Below are 20,394 nucleotides of genomic sequence, written 5' to 3'. Positions count from 1 at the left end.
CAGCAGAAAACCCACCAAAATATTGGAATGGTTTATTTCATTTGAAGGTACGCCTTTCGGGCTAGGAAACCAGATCACAATTTCAAGAGGCCCAGGCCAGGACGCCAAAGCTAACTGAATCATACAGCACCAGCTAGATTGCCTTGAATACCCAGATGCACGCACTCATGGTGCTTGAGCGACCAAAACGTAGTCGGAAATTTATGCAGGTAAGGGAGAAGAATACACCGGCCATTACCGGGTGATCACTTGGTAGAGTTGCCCAAGCGTGACTGCTAAGCATTCCAGTCACGCTGGGCGTCGCGCACACCCCCAATATCAGCAATGCTATTCGCCGTTGTAAGCGTCTGGTATGCGAGCACAGGCGCTCCTGCGCGGATAGCAACATCATGTCGGGGCCCTTTCCTGTAGAACAGGAGCGTTGGATACGTAACAGGGGCAATTGAGAGGTCTCTCGGATAATTTTTGGCAAGAAAGAATGCAGCTGTGAGATCTGTTCAAGAAGTCGAACCCCCAAAGTCCAATTATTTTCAATTATTTTTTGCCCCTAGCCTGCAGAAAATCAGTACAATGATACGTCTGAAAGAAAGGCCAGTCTCAGAAAACGGAACTGCAATATGGTATTTCTTTTTGAATGGCTTGACTGTCTATGTCCAAAAATGTCTTTGCTATTTATACACTTTCAGTCGAGCTTGTGGCGCTCTGTAGTAGCTCTTGACGGTGCTCTCGATGTTGCTCTCGACGGCGCTCTCGATACATCGGCTGTCGATAAACTGCTCTGACGAGTGCTCATGGCATGGAAGGAGAAATCTAGCTCGCCGACAAGGGTTCTTACGTCCCTATAATTTCATGTTAGAGAAGATTCATCGATCGAAACGTAATTTTAACATACTTCATAAGTCTCTCGACATCGCCAACGATGCAGCGGGTGGAGATCTGTAGCACCGAAAACGTAGCAAAGCCCGGCTCAGCAATGTGCCTGAGACTCAAGATATCCTTGTCCAACTGCTCCAGTCGCTTTGAAAAACTGTAGGGCCTTGGTGTTCTTAAGTAAGGGGGTAGGGGTTGCTGGTTCGTAAGGCTAGCGGACAGAAGACATAGCACCGATGTTATTTGGTGTGTTGTGACTCGTGCGCTGGCTATCAACCTCTTAAGATCATGGATCCATGCGTCGTCGGTTTCGTCATCATTCCCGAGGTGTTTCAATGAGTCCGAGGCATAGCCCAGAAGACTTAGGTAGTTGACGATGCTGGTCACAGGTTAGCTCACGAGGCCTCTATAAGAGGACCAAGCGGGAAGCATACTTTTCAATACAGGTGATAATCCTGTCATATTGTTGTTTTGGAAATTTTCCTCCAATGGGCACCTCCCACTTGAGAAACTCCGAGTAAGTACGGAGGCTACTCAACATGATCATCTGTTTAGAAAACACTTTGTTCCGCGCTTTCAGAAGCCGTTTTCCTGACGCAGTTTTGAGGGCTATTTCGCCTTCGTCTCCTCGCATTCGAGCAGTTACTGTTTCGTGAATAATGGAGTAATAGTTGGCAAGAAGGTACAAGCTCGACCCCAAGTTTTGCCGCACAACCGAATGTTCTGAGATAGGGTAAGGGAAAAAGGTCCAAAAAAAGGCGACCGCAATACCTCCGACTACCACTGCAAGCCGATAAGGAGCTAGAAGGTAGATGGGATAGTACGTCTGGCCGTTTGCGCTGACGTTCTGTTCTCCGATTTTGCGAGCCTGGAGCTCATATCCCACTATCATTGCGGTGGATATAACAGTAATAATTCCCGCGGTTCGGAAACGGAACTGCTTAACTGGTATATAAAATGCGGCAGCCATAAAGATGAAGAGAAAAACGAGGATGCCGGGTGTCCTCTTTCCCGGAATATACCAGCACAACAAGCTGAGCGTCATGGCCAATATGGTTCCCAAAATACGGAGCGCAAATCCGAAGATGCTTTGGCCAGATGTCGGAGACATGCTCAAGTTGACCATGATAATAGCCCAGACGAACCGCTGCCTGATGAAGAAATCCTGAGTGTCTCGAATGAAATAAACAACTGCGATGGTCATGGTACCGCACGCAACACGAAACCCATAGGATGACTCCTTCGAGCGCAGCATCGCTGGGATCCGGCGAATTTTATCACCGATCATCTGGAACGTCGTCTCCGGTGGCAGATGCTCCGGATCCTTCCTGGTTCTATACGCCTCGCCCAGTTCAAGTACGCCATTGTGCGAATTTACATCGCCCAAATGATCCTCTCCATGGGTATCCGCGGTCTTGAAAATACTGATAGCCCACTTGCGGAGGCGTTTGGCACCGGGGATAATCAATCGCGTTTTCGAGAGCTTTCCGCTATCTTCCTTTTCATCGGCATACCGGACAAACTCAAGGACCATGTGGCCCGTAGAAGCCAGAAGTTGCTCCATCTAAACCATTATCAGTATAAAATAACGGAGTTAGGGGTTCGATACGAACATAGAGTATTAGGTAAAGTTGCCTCCGAGCTCGGTCTCTATTAATAGACCCATCTTGGGGTAAGTCTTCCATCTCCAGATGCGCAGTAGCAGGGTGCTCGAAAAAGTCTGGAGGTAGAGTGATGCCTTTCTCTTCGCTCCACGCTCGCAGTGCTAGTCGCTTAGCTACTTTAAACTCAGCGAGCTTCCTCTCAAAATGAACTCTAAATTCTCTGTCCCCAGGAGCTCGAGTCGCCGATGATTCAGGATCTGAAGCAGAGTTGGCATTTTTTGATGGCTTTTCCAACTTCAAGGTCAGCGCAACATGCTGCAATCCCTCGTCGATTGTTTTTATCATAGCCGTGAATGGATCATTAACTGCCCTCATAATCTCGTGCCATTCACGCACTGCACGGTCACGGAGGTCTTCTGATACAGCCGCTGTAGGATCGATGGGATCATTCCACTTGTTGTATTCTGATAGTCGCTCAAAAATATCAACGACGAAGCCAAGTCCAACCACGGGGATCATCGTCTGACGGAAATGTCGAAAAATTGACTGGAGGTCATCCGGCCCTAACTGGCCTATTGCAACCTCACGTTTTGCGAATATCAAGTCGCCGCTCAACTTTCCATGAAGTTCCGTTATCTTTCGTACAGCTTTCCGGATATTCGCTGCTTCTGGTGTATACACTTTGCCATGTTCATCAATCTTCTCCACGGTCGAGTCGTAGGTTGCCGTCCGTCCAAACACATCATCAGTTTCTAGGGATTCAAAATAAGCCGTATGAGCCTGCATGGCAGCCCGTAGAGTATTAATATAAGCTCCCATTTGTTTGAAAACCACGGTTCGGCAAGATAGTGGGAAAATGAAAAGCGAAACCCCAGTAGAGAGCCCCAGTCCTAATAAGCCCCCTTCGAGCAATCGACGAATCATAGACACCGCTGCAGGCAAGGTGGGTAGAATTGGTGCAAAAGAAAAGGCGACATTGGCAACAATGGAGTAGATAATGACAGGGAACTGGAATTGTTGAAATTTGGCCCTGAATGAATGGACAAGATATGTCTGAAAAAATAAGAATACTCCGCTAGTGACTGACGAGGATGAGTTGTACGGCGGAAACCCCGAGCTACCAGATGATGCCTGGTTCGAACTACTGGTTGACTGTTCGCGTGCCTTGACCTGTGAATACATCATCAGGAGAGAAACCGCGGACGCTAGGCAGACTGCCAGTATATCGAGCAGCATCATTTGCAGGAATTTGGCCCGGGGCATGATGGAAAATCCCAACACGGATATAATGGCTATAAGGTAGCCAGATGTAGAGAAGTATGCCGCAACAGAGTCCGCTTGGTACCTTTTGGCTATCAGTATAGGTTCAGGCGGCACTAGAGAAGAAAAACTTACATCGCAAGGGCGATGGTTGGGGGAACCGCGCCCCTAGTATACCATTTAGCACTCAAATATTCCATAAACAATCGCAAAGCAAACTGACTCACTTCATCATCAGAATAACCGACTGTCGGTCCAGATCGACCTTGCGCCATGCCGTCTTCACGACGTCCATAAAGCTTCGGTGTTTGACCTCGGCCCCGTCCACCTCGTCGTGGTACGAGTGTGGCTCGCCCATGGCGTATATAGTATCCAAAAAGGGAACCCTCTGTCCAATAATCGCACTCCTCCCAAATAGTCTGTTCTTAAGTCATAGGTGCTGAGCGATGCCCCTCTGGCCCCTCATCCACGTCTATAGCACGTGACTCTGCGACGCTGTCAAAGTAGAAGACAGCAGGCAGGTTGAACTGAGGCGCACGTTGATGCGCTGATTACAGGTAAACCACAGCGGCCGTTGAGAGGTGGGAGATGACGAAAGCAGAAATTGCGGAGAGAGTTCGAATTGGAGGCTGGTCGCGGTGGGCCTCCCTTTGCCTGCATCTGTGTTGCCAAGAAGAGCCAAGTCCTCCACGATCGGATCAGTTGCCTCGGTTGTCGAATGTAGCTCTGTTCGTGGAAGATAACGGCGAGATTTGACATGCAGGTACGGAGTACTGGTATGGTCAGTATGAAGGAGGAAAGCCAGCAACCAGGTTGGGAATTCATGGGTTGTGGCTGCCCCCAACGACAACCCGACTGGACTCGGGTGTCGGCAATACACCCGATCAGTGCAATGAAGTCGTTCCAGGCTAACACTTAACAGGGCTTAATTGTTCTTGATATTGGTTTAGAATAAAATGGACTAGCCAGGTACTCCGTACTCAACGGCCAAAATAACTTAGTCTTTGTGAACCACAAATCCCTGCATCTTTCTTTGCCGTCAAGCGCCATGCCCTTTATGAAACACCGTCCTCCCCCTCTACTCAAAATGCGCATCAATCCAGCTTTATGATCGCGCTGGACAAATTCAACATCCTCCAAGCTAAATGGCATCAAGGATCAATGGCCCTCCATCTGGGGTTCCCAAACGAAAACCTCTTCCCGATGCTGCCGTCCCGCCAATTTCAGAGTCCAACAGCGACCTCGAAAAGACAACCGAGCCGGTTCCCCTGGCGCCTGCGACCGACCGAACGCCAACACAGGAGCACAAACTCACACCATGGCAACAGCTACAGCTAAGGTGGAATCAGTTTTCAGTTAAGAAAAAGCGGATCATCATCGGTGCTCTCATAGCGACACTCGCGCTTCTTGCCCTTATCGTTGGTCTCACTGTGGGGTTGACAAAACGTCATGGAAAGGGGTAAGTGTCCGGACTCCGAAGTCTGGGGTCGCACATCTTCCTCCGATCCCTTGCGTCTTCTCTTTCGTTTGATCCATTCCTCGGCATTTAATTGACCATTGGATGATGGAAACAACACTGACAAGTCCACCTCTACCAACAGCTCGAACCTCCCTCTCCCCACCTCGAACGGCGGGACCTACACTGGTGATCTAACATACTATGACCCTGGTCTTGGATCATGCGGAATATCCAGTAAATCCTCTGAGAAAATTTGTGCCGTGTCACACGTTGTCTTTGACGCAGCCTCGACTTCGGAAAACCCGAACGAGAACCCCCTTTGCGGATTGAAATTGCGTATACGCAGGGGCGATAAAAGTGTCGACGTCAAGGTTGTGGATCGCTGCCCAGGTTGCAGTGTCGATGACTTGGACGTATCCTCAGCTGTTTTTGAGGAATTGGGTGATCTGGCGGAAGGGAGGGTAACAGTGGATTGGGCCTGGTTGGACAAAATCCCTGTCGCGATGGAATGATTTATGGCATCTCTTTCTCTTTGCTTTTCAGCTAATTTCCTTGAGTGTAATTTTGATATACCCCCTTCGTCTAGGTGTTTACCATATTATTTGCCTGTCTTTCAAGTTTTGTCGATTCGCTGTTAATAATCAGGCCAGTCCGGGTCAACCTGTTCACGCCAGGAGCGAAACCCGCCCTTGATATCGACTATTCGACGCTCGCCTCCTCGACCAAGTCCCAGCTCCTTCAACATCCTAACCGCCGTCTGTGAATCATTGCCCTGCCGACATACTACATATATCGGGCTGTCCGAATCTCCGGCAATCTCAGACGGTAGCCATGAGGGCAGAGGCGTCGGTTCGTCCGCAAGTTTTGTTGCCGTACTATGTGCAGAAGCCAGAATAGTCGAGATCGGGATGTTGATGCTATTCTCCAAGTTGCAGATATCAAACTGGACTTTATCCCGCACGTCGATAACATGCCTACCCGTATCGGGGCTATGGTCTTTGTTATATTCCAGCGGGGTAACACGCTCCTCCGAGGAGAGAATGTCTTCGGGGTCCACGGTCCCGCAAAAGAAGACATAATCCATGGACCCCGACCTCACGCTTTCCAGTGTCACACTCGCATCGGCAGAGCACACCGCGCAGTTGGGCCGTCGGGAACGCAACTTGATCGTGCGGAATTGCGGCGTTGAATACGCTGAGAAGATCAACAGAGATGGTGGGGTCGCTTCGGCCGTTCCTTCGAGGGCTGTGAGAACCTTGATTGCCTCCAACGCTTGTAGCACACCCATAGTTCCGACAACAGGTCCTAAAATTCCACCATCTGCACAGCTTGTTATGCTATTCGCCGGTGGTGGTTTTGGGAAAACACAACGATAGCACGGGCCCCCTGTCTTGTCCCCAGCAGGCCGAGGGGGGTTGTTCAGCACCATCAGCTGGCCTTCCGTTCGCAAAGCAGACGCCGAAACTAACGGCTTGCCCAGGAGAACAGCCGTGTCCGAAATGAGGTACCGAGTCGCAGGGTTATCCGTACAGTCGAGGATTAGATCGTAGTCTTTGAAAATATCTGGCGCTTCCTGGGGCGCGAGGTGTGCTCTGTGCGCGATATACGTAGAGTGTGAGTTCAATCTAAGGCGATGAATGGCAGAATCAGTATATAATCAACCCGTCTCGTTATCCAGAAATAAGAAACCCACTCTGTTAGATACTCAATCGCACTGTCAACCTTAAGCTTCCCCACATTCTTGCTCCTATGCAGCACTTGACGGTGTAGATTCGAAGATTCGACCCTATCGCCATCAACGAGGCCCAACGTCCCAACCCCCGCACCAGCGAGATACAACGCAGCGGGGCATCCCAATCCGCCTGCCCCAACTATTAGGACTTTCGCGTCTCGAAGTTTCAATTGGCCTGCATCATGAAAAAGTGCTATTAGCTCGATAAATCACGAAACCCCGCACGCGATCATTCATGGCGTATTTTCTTACCCTGCAAGCCCAGCTGCGGCACAATCATCTGCCTTCCATATCGCCGGTACTCCTCGCCCGATAGTGGCCATTTACCCTTCACCCTTGTCTCTGCTTCAGTGCTTGCGTCAGCAGCATCCTGAGTCCGGCTCTTGAGTGCGGTTTCCTCCGCGTCGTGGAGTTCGCGCTTTAGCCTCGCGAGCTGCGCTTCCGTGGCGGCTACTTCAGTACGCAGTGAAGCGCACTTGCTTTCAAGGTCCTCCATCTGGCACACAGGGCACGTAAGGGGTATTTGTATTATGCGAGGTGGGGTCGTTTTCAAAGGAATCGAAGCATGGGGGGTAAAGCTCGGTTGCAAATGGCTCCGCTCCGACAATTCTCAGGTATCGCAACGGTGCTAAACCCCTTTTGGTAGTGCTTGGGATGGCTGAACCAACACAGCTTACTTCCATTACTTAGATATATCATAGATTATTTGCTCATTAACTCATCTACTTAAGTATTCTAGTGCTGCTAGTACAATCATGTAATGATTTGCTGCGAACAATGTGGGTGCACATAATACTTACTTCAGTATTCTTATTGATACCCCAATTCCCAGAGCGGGATATATTTATCCAGGGGCTCACATCATTCCGAACCCTTCTTCAAATCTGCCAGTTCTGTTTTCGGCTCAACAAAGCGAGTAAGGTTTTTGCGTGCCGTTGTTCGTTGTTCAAATGCAAAAGCCATGGCTATAAGAGACTCCTCACTCCATTTTTGCCCTAGGAAACTAATGCCCAACGGAACACCTGGTGCTGCATCAACGAGGTCTCCACGCAAATTGTACGAAGTGGTAGTACCGGCGGGGAATGCGTCAAACGGGACCGTGATTATCGGGCTACCAATAATACCTGGAATGTCGGCCGACAGACGCGACGGGAGGATGATGGCATCGAGATTATGTCGTGAAAGCGTGCCCAGCAAGCCTCCTTCTTCGCCGAAAAAGAGAGATTGTTGGTATAAGTGCCAGAAACCTGGTGATGAATTGTTCATTCCGGCTAAGATGGCCATGTCCCAAGCCTCTGTGTCCCGCAATGGGTAGCCTTCTTCAGGGCTGTGCTGCGTGAAGTTACGAATGTCCTCCAGCGAATGAAGATTGTTTGGGTTGCTGCTTAATGCCGAAAGATAGGTTGCGAATCCACTCAACATGTCTGCAGCTACCACCCTTTGTGGGATTTGGCTCGTAATGAATGCGTTGTATGCGGTAAAATTGGTGTCCTCGACGATAGTTGCACCTGCCTCCCTAATCGTTGCAACGGCTTTTTCAAACGAGCCTATAATGGGGTCGGCTGCTGTGCCGAAGATGTGAGGTAGAATACTGAGAACGTTTCGGGGAATTCCTATTCTCTTTGCCTGTAAACCAGTTAAGTTGCATGCTGCAGCATAGTTGGGAAGGTTTCCATGAAATGGCGAGGACAGAGTATAGTTATCATTCGCATCTTTACCCGCAATTGCCTGTAGCACTAACGCTGCGTCGCGGACAGTTCTGGCCATCGGTCCAATTGTATCCATACGCTCACTAACAGGAATCACCATATGCCGCGACGTAAGGCCCACTGTTGGCTTGATACCGACAATGTTGCTCCTTTCAGCAGGATAGATGATGCTACCACTAGTCTTCGATGAAAGGTTGGCATCCGGTCAGCGCAAGTGGTAGGATTCGATCTTAGTCTCTCACCTCTGTTCCTAATGCTGCAAAAGCGAGACCCAAGTCGACTGCCACGGCGCTCCCACTAGAACTTCCACTTGGATCCTGGTTTTCAACGTACGCAGCGTACGTTTGGCCACCTCTGGCGTTCCAGCCATTTGTCGAATATATCGAGCGAGTGTTTGCCCATTCCGATAGGCTTGTCTTTCCGATAATGATCGCGCCGTTTCTTCTGAGCTTTGCAATGACAGTAGCGTCTCTTCGAACTCTTGCTCCAATCAGCGCATAAGAACCCGCTAATAAAAGGGTCAATGCTAGCTTATAAGCAATTATTGGAATGGCCGCATACCTGCCGTTTGCATTTGGTCATCTGTGCCTATTAAGTCTTTGACAAGAATTGGAAGCCCGTGCAGGGGCCTGATAATCACGACGTTAGTTTCTTAAGACGTCGTATGCAGGAGATTCGAGATTAATATACCCTAAGGTCTTGCCTTCCTGCCTATCCCGATCTCGCTGTTCTGCAATTTTCAATGCATCTGGGTTTGTCTCCAAAACGGGGTTGAGCATTGAGTTGATCTCGGAAATGCGTGCAAACGAGGCCTAGTAAGCACATCAGCAATATAAAGACAGAAATCGACTCAAAAATGGCTTATCAACCTCAACAAGATCGGCACTAGTGAAGCACCCCAGGCGAAGGCCTCTCTGGAGATGAATCTGTGTTACATTAAGCAAAGACGGAAACGCACAGCGCTCAGGGGCAAATGTCACTGCACCGCCACCAGCTACCAACAGCAGGAAGGCCATTCTGAGGCACGCCATGGTTAAGGGCCCTGGGGCTGACCAAGATGAAATGAACATGCTCGTTACACACATAGGCCGTGGATACGCAGCTATTTATCAGGTTCGGAAGTCTGCAGTTGACCGATGGGCAGCTACAGCAAGCAGGGAGCCAGCCGGGGGCTGCAGGGGGGTCTCTGCCACTCTGGGTTCTTCGAAGCAAACGGTGAGGGTATATCAAGCAAACAGAGTGTTGGTTGGTTTAGTGATAAGAAGTAAGGTTCATAATTTAATTATGCGGTCACCTGGGCAGCAAGGGCCATGCTGCATGGCCCCAACCTCCTGCCTCTTTCTCACTTTTCTCATTTCACTTCACCTTAATAATAATTTATTTCCATTCCTATAATTATCATTCACACCAAATTCTACACAAAGCTTCAGCAGTAGCTAAACTTGGCGTCAGAAATCGGAAATTAGAAAGGGACTCCAAAATAAGACATTGTGAGATCTGGGTCTGCCAGCTGATGCATCAATGTGCTATAACTATCAAGTTTAACATGAGCTTATAACAGTCAAGCAGATGATCCTTTGATCCTCATTATCACAGTTAACTGCTTCTTTGCTCATAGTCGCAGGGGTATGCGGCCTCTTGCATTTGCCCGGCGGGCCCGACACAAGGAAGATGCTCGGGGATTTGGTGGACATAGGTCACCGAGATAGAAATAGAGACAGCAAGCAATTGCGCAGGACTCCTAGAATCTTCTAAAAATGATTGAGATGATTGGTGGCCTCGACCAGGTCGTCAGAGGCCAGCACAATTCCCGAGCGACTGGCAGGGGTCTGGTCCAATGAGCGCATGTCTCCCCTCAGATCTAGCCGTGGTCCTCGCTTCGTCTTACTATATTCGCCGTTTCTGCATTCTCATCGCTTGATCACGAACATCAATCCAGGCGCCCCCAAGCGATTGGGCAAAATGGCTCCAGGTCGACTACCTCTCGAAACAGCCTTGTCCATCACCTGACGATGGCACTCGCGGCTGAAGGCGAGTTTCTTTATCATTAGCCCTGGGAGTCTCCTCAGTACCAACTCCATTTCATCTTTCCTTGCCCCTGCAACAGCTATTTCATCACCAGATGGTACGTATAAATCAGTTCTCTAGGCCACATTCCAACCCCGAGAGCTAATTGCGTAGGCCACCACACATCTCGAATTCCCTTTCCTCGAGGAGGTATATACTCCGACTAAGTCTCCTCTTATTGAGTAAGTCCTTGGTCTATTTTTGTTCTCATCTCATCGCTGACTTTGATGCTTGCTGACCAGTTTCGTCTTCGTCCATGGTCTGAATCCTCGCGCACGAAATGACCATCCTTTCCAAACATGGACTCATGAAAATGGCACGTTCTGGCCCCGGGATTACCTTCCGCGGGATATTCCCAACACTCGCGTCTTCGTTTTCGGCTACAATTCAACTGTAACCGATGCGAGAACCATGTCCACAGCCAGTATTAAAGACCATGCGGATACCCTGTTGAACTTATTAGATATGGAGAGAAACGAGCAGATGGTGCGTTCGTCAGAACTGCCTTGAGGAATACCAGGTGACCACAACTAACTCTCCGTAGGCCGCGAGGGCGCCCAAGATTATTTGGATTTGCCACAGTCTAGGAGGCCTGGTGGTTAAACAGGTGGGTTTTTGTCTATGCTTGGTATGGCTAAGCTTATCTTCAATAGGCCTTGTTGAATGCACACGAGGACCGAAAGTATACTTCTATCCGTACCGACACTTGCGGTCTCGTTTTCTTTGGAACTCCACATCGGGGAGGCAAGGGTGTTGAGCTGGGGAAAATCGCTGCCAATGTCGCGAAATTCATATCCAGAGGCCACGCCAAAAATGACTTGCTCGAATGTCTGGAAGAAAATGCTCTCTTTACTAGGCAAATGTCAAGCCGATTCAAACAACAACTCGAAGACTATCAGGTCGTTAGTTTCGTTGAGGGCAAAGAAGTGTTCATAGGAGGCAGTGGACCAGCTTCAATAAGTCATGTAAGCGCCATTTGCGATTGTTACAAGACCTACGACTGATCCTAATAGCTTGTGGTTGACGAAGAGTCTGCCATCCTTGGTCTACCAGGACAACGCGAGACCCGGTTGAAGCTAGATGCAGATCACTCGCAGATGTGCAAGGTCGGCAGTCGGGGAGCGATGTACAAGCTGATCAAAGGAAACATCAAACAAATCGCAGACCATGTCCTTCTTACGGAGCGTGGATTTGTCCCGAAGCCCTCCACGGCTTCACCAAATCCCGGACCTCCTCTCCCACCTCGATTGCATCTCAACAGCAGTCTACCCTACGCAGGACCTCCTCGCACGCCAGACCCGTCCGAAAACCAGGTTATCGGGGTTTTATTTCAACCTGCTGATAACGATCCGAGATCGCGTCAAGTTGCAGAGCACATGAATAACTGGAAATGGGATGACGCAAGGCGAGCACAATATCCTATTTTCCAGGAGCATCACCGTACCCTGGGTCAGGACCACTACAGCACTCTCCTTGCCGGTTACTACCTGGCCGATATTGAGCTTAGTGCAGGGTGCTTCCTGAAGGCAAAAGAGTGGGGAGATTGGGTGTGTAACAATTCCCAACGGGTGCTAACCAAACGACACGAGCTTTCGATGAAATCAGAAGGCTTAATGGGCGAGCTTATCTTTCGCTTGGGCAAGGCTCAGGAAGGCCAGTCTATCTGTTCAAATGTTCTGGCACGTCAACAAATGACGATTGGCGACGACCATCTGGATACACTAGACACGCGTCGACGAGTGGCGCTAGCCTACGGACAGCTCAACCAGCGAACTGAAGCCATCCAGGCAATGACCAAGTACAGCGAAAGTGTTGGTCGCGTCCTTGGAAAGAACCATATCCTGTACTTCGCAAGTGTGCTAGACACAGCAGAGCAGGTGCTTTCCCAGCGGCTAGACAGCACCGACCAGCTCGTAAGCCGGTTCAGCATTACCGTCTCAGACCCCCAAGCCGAAGCATGCGAGGCCATTGTACAGGAGCTAAGTACTCGACTGGGCCGACACCACCCGCTCACCATTCGTGGCACGTGGATTAGCGGCGCAATGCAGGCGCTCATTCAAGACAATAGCACCAGCTCCTCGGAGACGTTTCGGCGCGCCCTCGCCACCGCAGAAGAATATCTTGGTCCAGAACACTCAGAAACTATGAGCATCGTCGGTATCATGGGGGTGATGTTTGCCTTACGCGGGTCATTAACCCAGTATGGTTACAATCCTTACATTCAGGACAAATCGGCAAACCTCACTAATGCTCTGCCATGGCTGCAACGCTATCTGAGCTGGGCCGAGAAAAACCAGGGTATCGGATCCCCCGAAGTTCAAACAATCCTTGGATTGATCGCGAAAATGTACTTTGCATCACAGCAGTATCAGCAAGCACAGGCTTATTTCGACCGCTTGATCGCGTCATATCGCGCTGCCGGTATGCCTGTACCAGACGACATTCAGAGCTCTTACCAGCTATGCCGGATGAATACGCGGTTTTTGACGCCACAGATTGGGGGCGGCTCTGGTACAGGCTTGGACTTTGCGAATATTTTATCGTCATTTCGACGGTTGTAGGTATTTCCTAATCGTGGACTGCGTATTTCGCGAGGTGTTTTGTATGTTGTTAGCCGGTGTTTGAGCCTGCCCTCTTGGTGCATATGCGTTGTTGTGTTCTCGCTTTTTCATGGAATTTCGCTGGGCGTTGTCACCGTATATGAGTTTAAACTATCTGTCTCTCAACATTTAACCATTTTCCACCGTCAATTCCAAGTCAATCTGCACTGCCCGCACATACTTCGGAGTAGGGCTCAACAGATGCCTAATTAGTGGAGGCCCACATACCTAAAATCTCACCATGTGCGCATTATCGTGCGCCGATTGGTGGTTGAGTGTGTGGCATTCCTGGAATTCGTGGGTCGCCCAGAGAGTTGCTTTGAATGAAGTTTGGATCAGGGCGAAGGTCCAAACAAAACTCGAATTTTGGAGAAAGGAACAGGTCAGGATTCGGGAATCCATTGTCAGATATGATGGTACAACTGAGGTCTTTGTAGAACGCTGGCTATTATTACTCCATAGTTCTGATGCATAGCCTTCTCCTGTCCATCACTTCCCCAACCTCGTTAGTTCCGCCAGGGCTGTGCTCGCCCGGCGCCAGGTCCCGCAGCCTTGGACTCGTCCTGTCCAACAGGTCCCTTGCTGCAAATGTCCATGATGCATCTGCCCTCCATCAAACATTGATCAGTGGATCACGAATCTCACGATGCAACGGATTTCACTGGATGCTTTGTTTCGTCAGCCCTTTGAGGCGCAGTGGATAGCACCGCTGATCATCTGCTCTCTCATCCCACTTGCTCACTCTCGAAAAACAGCCCACGGGGACGTGAATTGGAGATGCACTGGTTAACTTGAATCGCCACATCCTCCACTCAATTGGTTCCATTGGAGATACTCCTTTACGCATTTGTTCAAAACTTTAGGTGAATCAATATCGCGAGGGGCTTTTGTCGGAACTCAACTCCGGACTCAATGGAAGCTGACAGTCCAGAAATGTGCAGCAACTGTTGAGGTTTAGTGTGCTTATCCTTAGGGGCCAGAGTACGGATACATCTCGCTTGCGTCTTACGGCGTTTTAATTTCCTCGACCCGCAATTGAGTTGTCAGATCGCTTGTCAGATCCGTTGCTGAAGGCCCCTTTATATTCTTGCTCCCCTCGCGGGGTTGATCCCGGTTCAGTTGGTGAACGCATTCCGGATCCTTGTCGCAATCAGTCGCCTGTTTGTGGCACATTCCTATTCTTGTTCAATGATATACACGTGGTGGAATCACGCGTCATGAAGTCCAATTCATTGGGCGCTGCCCTCGTTTTATCACAGCTCCAAAGAGTCGCCCAGGCTGCGGATTTGGGGTCGCATGTTAACCTCTTGTAAGTTGATCCTTCACCATGATACCTACTCAAAAGAATGGATATCATGTGCTAACAATATAACCCTAGTCTCGGGACAGAAAATGGCGGCAACAACTTCCCCGGCGTTGCCAGGCCGTTCGGTATGGTCAAGCTGGGCCCTGATCTTTTTACTGGCTCAGACGACGCCTATTCCGGATATCTGCCCAAGGGCGAGTTCTCGGGATTCAGTATGATGCATGAGCAAGGAACAGGTGGTGCTCCGAAGTACGGCACTGTATCCCAGCTTCCGCTTGTGGGTAAAGTCGAGGACCCTCTTTCGAATCTCACTGCTTCGCGCGACGGGACCGACGAGGCATCTGTCGGGTATTACAAGGCGAAGACTGGCGACGGAGTTGCTGTGCAGTTGAGCGCGAGTGCGCACGCAGGGATTTATCAATACACTTTTCCTGACGACTCTGATGAGAACAATGTGCTTGTTGATGTTTCTCATGTTCTTCCGTCGTTTCGAGGGCAGGGTCTTAGCCAGGGGTATAAGGGCGGAAACTTCACTATCCTCTCCGACGGACACTATGAAGGATATGGAGTTTATGACAATGGCTGGAATAGGTCCCCTGATTGGACCATTTACTTCTGTATGTCACGCAACTCATGATTCGATCTGTATTTCCACCTTCGTTATATTAACATTTACTACAGGTGGATATTTCGAAAACGACATCAAAAGTAAGGCAGCCTACAATGGCACCGACGATAGTGGCAGCGTCAAGCAGGACAGTGGCTCTGCTACTTCTTCGACCATGTCCACACGAGTCGGCGGGGTATTCTCCTTCAAAGACAAGGATGTCGTCTCTCGGGTGGGTATCTCATGGGTATCCTCGAATCGAGCTTGCCAGCATGTTCAAGATGAGATTCCCGCTGAGGCATCCCTTGAATCTGTCGTCGATGACGCGAAGTCTGAATGGGAAAAGGCGGTTTTCTCCAAGATAACAACCACTAACACCAACGAGACAAGCCTCACGCTTCTGTATTCGTCTCTTTACTTCATGCACCTTATCCCCACAAACCAAACGGGAGAGAACCCGGGCTGGGAATCGGACGAGCCATATTATCAGGATATCTTCACCTTTTGGGTATGTATTCCAATACCATCTGTATATCGGCCTCTAACATCATGGGAAGGACACTTTCCGGTGCTCAACCGCACTCATGCACATCCTGCAGCCGACTTCGTATGAAGAGCAGATTCGCTCCTTGATCGACATCTGGCGATTCGACGGCTACCTGCCTGACGGGCGTTCCTCAAACTACAATGGCCGAACCCAAGGTGGCTCAAATGCTGACAACGTTCTCGCTGATGCATACGTCAAGGGACTGCGTGGCGCCATAAACTGGGATGACGGCTATAAGGCGATGGTAAAGGATGCCGAAAAAACTCCTCCCAATGACCCTGTCGACTCCATGGCCCCCGATTCTTCCACTAAGGAGGGACGAGGTGCCCTGCCAGACTGGATTGAGTTAGGATATATAACACCAAAGTACTCGCGCGCCGTCAGTCGCGCTGTAGAATATGCCAGCAACGACTTCGCTCTGTACCAGGTGGCATCAGGTCTGGGCTTTGACGATGACGCGAAAAAGTACCTGAACCGTTCCAGAAACTGGCGAAACCACTGGAACAAGGACCAGAAATCACTAGGTTTCTCTGGATTCGTCGTCCCTCGTGATAAGGATGGTTTTATTGAAACAGACCCAATTGATGATAGTGGATATTGGGGTGACCCATATTACCAGGCGACTTCCTGGGCTTACTCATTGTCAAGCGTTCACGATATGAAGTCTATTATTGAGTTGGTAGGTGGTGAGAAGACCATGCTTGAGCGCTTGGATGCCACGTTCAAAGAGGGTGCAAGTGGTTCTGATGGGATGATCTTCGATCCCACGAACGAACCGTAAGAAATCCCCTGGATACTTTTTGTGGGTACTTAACTGACCATGTACCAGAATGTTTAACATCCCATACCTATACAACTACATCAACAAACAAAACATCTCTGTTGCCCAGTCCCGTCACGTCGCTAAGACGTACTACCACACCGACGTGGACGGCCTTCCGGGAAACAGCGACGCTGGCGCCATGCAAACATGGCTTCTCTGGAACATGATCGGCCTGTATCCAATCACAGGACAAACAACCTTCCTCATCCACTCCCCTTGGTTTGAGTCTTTAAGCATCGACCTAGGAGGCGACAAGACGCTGAAAGTCACCAGCACCGGCGGTGACGGTAACGGAGACACAAAAATCCATGTCCAAAGCTTGAAGGTAAATGGACAGAACTGGAAAAAGAATTGGCTGGCGTGGAATGATATTTTCGCCGAGGGTGGCACACTGGAATTCGAGCTTGGAGATAAGCCGAGTCAGTGGTTTACCGGGGAAGCACCCCCAAGTCCTGCTTCAGTTTAGGGGATGCCTGGTGTTCCTGTAGCTCAAACTTCGGGCTAAAAGTCACCGATGCATATGCTGTACATATAATATAGACGCACTGTTCGTGTTGTGGTTTCCGATAGCAGCATCATGACGTAAATCAACTGGGGGCATTGCTAAGCCTCTATATGCTTCCGCGTTCTGGATGAATGGTAACAGGGTTTGAGAGCAACGAATAGAGATCCGCGGCTCTATTGTCGGATGGTGACTTCCCATCAGACATGAGCATCCAGTCTATATCAGTATCAATATTGATGTCTTCAAGCGGTCCTGATCCTTCGTGTGATGCTTCGCAGTCTCTGGAACCTGGTCCATCAAGTGCAACTGAGATTGACTGTTGTTTTGCTGGCCTGAAAAGTCCATTTTCTAGGTTATAGCTTCCCTTACTAGAGCGCATCCGGATTTCCCATCGCCGTTGCAGCCTCAGTAATAGGTCTTTAGCTCGGCTAGCACTCGGCCATGAGATAGCAAATTCGTCTAGGGCGCGAAAACATGTGCTCAAATGTCCTGCAATACCGACATTTCCGTGTTCATTTGATCGATACTGGGTTACGGCAGCGAAGAGAAGCAAAAGAACAGCGGAGGAAGTGATAGCGACTGTCTTTGTATGGATTCGCCGAAGAGTATATCTCGCCTCGTACATGACAAGGACTTTGGCGATAGCAATCGCGGATTGGATACACATCTCTCGGGCATGTCCGTGCCCTGGGCCTTTTGGTGGTTGAGGCTGGAGATGGCTTTTTGACATCCATGGTCGATGCGCATATATTATATTCTGGTAGTATTGCATGCTTTTGATACGGTTAATCATATTTTTCCAAATGAGTTGAACAGTGTTAACTTACTGTAGTAGAAGAACCTGTGGGGTATATGGGGCTGTTTGATCATCCAAGTCGATCTGTAATGATGAGGGAAGCCCGGCTTTCCAGTTGAGGAGTTTTGCGACGACTTTTTCGTTTAGCTGCTGGAGTACCACCTTAGAAATATTTGACGTTCCGTATCTGAGGGCTGGATTAGCGGTGTATAGGATTGTATACACGAATGTAGCGTCTTACAAGAAGTCGCCACATGGGGCCATGATTTCGCAGAGGTTAATTTGCTCTTCACACACAGATTCCATACAGTCCGGTGCACCTCTCCCAGCGTAAACAGATCCAGGAGATACATACGGAGCCCATCTGTCAGATCCACGTCGGTGCGTGTTCTTAGTGGGTTTTCCCACAGTCACATCTTCCATATTTGTACGAAACGGTCTGCCCAAATGAAATCCTAGCTGGCTAAACGTGTGTCAGTACGACGTGTGCCAAGTATCCTATATTTAAAGCACTTACTGGTCAACTGTGTACGCAGCCCAAAAGACAGTTCCACGCATGTCCGCATCTGCCGGAGTAATAAGTCCGCGGGAAACATAAGACGACATGTCAAGGTGCAGGGCGAGGTTGAAGGCAAGTCGGATGGCCATTCCTAGGGTCGTAAGTTGAATTTCTTTCAAAGTTCACTGGGAGTATGTACCACTGTAAAGCCACCCACGCGCTTCTCTTCCGCTCCCAACCTCGAGACTGCTGCAGATGACCAAAGACTGGACTGTTGCCACGCAAGGAGAATCCAACTCAACCTCAAGAAGAGCCTTTGCACGGTCACCAAAAAACTCAACAAGCGATTTTGGAAACGTGACAAAATCCGGATGATAGCGCGTCTCAAACGAAGCTCCGATAGCACACCTGCTCAAATGTATCAGAAGGTTTAATTGTCTACGCTCGTAGGCAAACCAGATACTCACATTGCATTTCGAAGCGACTCTGAATAATAAGGTGTGTCTCCGAGGGCATACCACCTTGCCTTAGAATCTTCATACGTCTTCCGATCTACCACATGAAAAGACGGATCTTGCCAACCAAAGTAGAGATTCGTCAAGTGCTCCTCGAGGGGAGCAGGAACCGTCTTATGACTTCCAAGGCGCCGTAAGCATTCCAACGCATCGTTCTGGGCGGTAAGGTGTGTCCCAGAATTTGCTGTAGCCAACATATCTGCAAGGTTGAAGGTTGAAGTTGGACCGTAGAATTGAGTCTGTCCTCCAGGCTTGATCTGCAACGTTCCAACTCGGTCAGAAAGCTCATCAATGAGACCCTCTACATCCTCCGGGCTACTGGATTCATCCACCAGCGTCCTGTCATCATCGGCGACTATGGGCTCAAGTGGTTCAGGTATTTCACCAAGCGTTGATCGTAGCGGACCGCTAGGAGAAGAAGGTGTGAGAAAGCTGTGCATATATGGAGAATTCGGCAGGAATGTGTCGGCGCCTAGTTGCCAATTCCAACTGCTCGGGTCATTGTTCGATTGAATATCAGGTAAATCTTGGTAGAGTGGCACACTAGCTGTACCATCTTCTATGGCAGATGGCAATGCGGTCACGTTATTCTGAGGTTGTCTGGCACCTGTATACTGGGCATCGGGCGAGTTTTCGAAGTGCTGTTTGGGTTCGGCTCTTTCCAGGGTCTGTGCCGTCGGAATTGGAAGAAGATTCGCCACGTTGGGATGGACGTCCTTCATTTCGTTCATCGACTGTTCTGACTTACAGGCAAGCTGTCGCGTCAAATTTGAATTTATTTCGGTCAATCCTAGCATTTCCAGTACTCTTCCCAGAGCCGTATCCTTTTCTTGTGACATCGGGGGTGGCTGCATTCCATTCTCTCGGATAAAACAACATAGCTGGTCCACCCTGCTTGATAACAATTCAATGGCGACACGGAGAGGTAGTCTGGAGCACCTTCATTAGCATCACTGAGGCCATGGCAAGCGTCTTTACTACCACTCACTTTCTCTTGTCGACAGCTTGGTAGCGACATTCTCGATTTCTATTGGCGCAGTTAGAGCATGCCGGTTCGGCGCCGTCGCACTGTAGCTGTTAGCTGGACAAATTCATTATATAGAAGAGATAAAACATAGCCGCCGACTAACCTTGACCTTGCTTTCGCGACAAGACACGCAGGCCATGGTAGCATGCCTCCTCTTGGCAAAGGATTTGGGGGTCGGCATCTTCAGCAGCAGGCGCTGCTCAGCACGCGAACAGCTGGGCAACGGAGTCAATTGAGATTAGAATAAATCTGGGGAGAGCTGAAAAGGATGTGGGAAAGAAAAGAAGGATGGTGTCCATGGACCAAAGAAGTTGGAGGTGGGGGAGCCGGGGACTTCCCACTTGAGTTGTGGAGTCCTCCTCACTGCAACCACTTCCATCACAGCTTCAACCCGCCAGTCCAATCATCACCCCAGCTTTTCAAGTACCCTATATTCCGTTACAAGATTATGTCTAAACTTTAAGTGGC

At 49.6% G+C, this 20,394-nt stretch overlaps 7 protein-coding genes across 7 annotated transcripts; 3 read left to right on the top strand and 4 right to left on the bottom strand.

Moving 5' to 3' along the window:
- Nucleotides 1-682: 682 nt before the first annotated feature.
- On the bottom strand, nt 683-4,092 carry APUU_20670S (uncharacterized protein; the record flags this gene model as incomplete). Its single annotated transcript, XM_041699337.1, has 6 exons — nt 683-839; nt 893-1,249; nt 1,305-2,434; nt 2,484-3,819; nt 3,870-3,902; nt 3,962-4,092. 6 exons carry the CDS (start codon nt 4,090-4,092, stop codon nt 683-685), a joined length of 3,144 nt encoding a protein of 1,047 aa, XP_041552432.1.
- A 787-nt stretch (nt 4,093-4,879) lies between these two features.
- APUU_20669A (RlpA-like double-psi beta-barrel domain-containing protein) lies at nt 4,880-5,705 on the top strand (the record flags this gene model as incomplete). Its single annotated transcript, XM_041699336.1, has 2 exons — nt 4,880-5,193; nt 5,336-5,705. 2 exons carry the CDS (start codon nt 4,880-4,882, stop codon nt 5,703-5,705), a joined length of 684 nt encoding a protein of 227 aa, XP_041552431.1.
- A 122-nt stretch (nt 5,706-5,827) lies between these two features.
- Nucleotides 5,828-7,421, bottom strand: UBA4 (HesA/MoeB/ThiF family protein; the record flags this gene model as incomplete). The annotated part of the gene is made up of 3 exons (XM_041699335.1): nt 5,828-6,818; nt 6,887-7,100; nt 7,178-7,421. The coding sequence occupies 3 exons, from the start codon at nt 7,419-7,421 to the stop codon at nt 5,828-5,830; spliced, it is 1,449 nt and encodes a 482-aa protein (XP_041552430.1).
- A 365-nt stretch (nt 7,422-7,786) lies between these two features.
- APUU_20667S (putative amidase) lies at nt 7,787-9,650 on the bottom strand (the record flags this gene model as incomplete). Its single annotated transcript, XM_041699334.1, has 5 exons — nt 7,787-8,815; nt 8,877-9,142; nt 9,196-9,263; nt 9,325-9,446; nt 9,504-9,650. The coding sequence occupies 5 exons, from the start codon at nt 9,648-9,650 to the stop codon at nt 7,787-7,789; spliced, it is 1,632 nt and encodes a 543-aa protein (XP_041552429.1).
- A 1,462-nt stretch (nt 9,651-11,112) lies between these two features.
- APUU_20666A (LipA and NB-ARC domain protein) lies at nt 11,113-13,262 on the top strand (the record flags this gene model as incomplete). Its single annotated transcript, XM_041699333.1, has 4 exons — nt 11,113-11,187; nt 11,246-11,308; nt 11,355-11,666; nt 11,715-13,262. The coding sequence occupies 4 exons, from the start codon at nt 11,113-11,115 to the stop codon at nt 13,260-13,262; spliced, it is 1,998 nt and encodes a 665-aa protein (XP_041552428.1).
- A 1,256-nt stretch (nt 13,263-14,518) lies between these two features.
- On the top strand, nt 14,519-17,050 carry APUU_20665A (alpha-1,2-mannosidase family protein; the record flags this gene model as incomplete). The annotated part of the gene is made up of 5 exons (XM_041699332.1): nt 14,519-14,610; nt 14,680-15,224; nt 15,289-15,722; nt 15,772-16,538; nt 16,591-17,050. 5 exons carry the CDS (start codon nt 14,519-14,521, stop codon nt 17,048-17,050), a joined length of 2,298 nt encoding a protein of 765 aa, XP_041552427.1.
- A 145-nt stretch (nt 17,051-17,195) lies between these two features.
- Nucleotides 17,196-20,065, bottom strand: APUU_20664S (uncharacterized protein; the record flags this gene model as incomplete). Its single annotated transcript, XM_041699331.1, has 8 exons — nt 17,196-17,862; nt 17,917-18,072; nt 18,127-18,348; nt 18,403-18,535; nt 18,584-18,792; nt 18,852-19,829; nt 19,888-19,967; nt 20,030-20,065. 8 exons carry the CDS (start codon nt 20,063-20,065, stop codon nt 17,196-17,198), a joined length of 2,481 nt encoding a protein of 826 aa, XP_041552426.1.
- Nucleotides 20,066-20,394: the final 329 nt, after the last annotated feature.

This window comes from Aspergillus puulaauensis, chromosome 2, assembly GCF_016861865.1.
Source record: "Aspergillus puulaauensis MK2 DNA, chromosome 2, nearly complete sequence".
Taxonomy (NCBI): domain Eukaryota; kingdom Fungi; phylum Ascomycota; class Eurotiomycetes; order Eurotiales; family Aspergillaceae; genus Aspergillus; species Aspergillus puulaauensis.
Note: the sequence above shows the minus strand (reverse complement) of the source record. Positions and strands in the feature narration are given on the sequence as shown.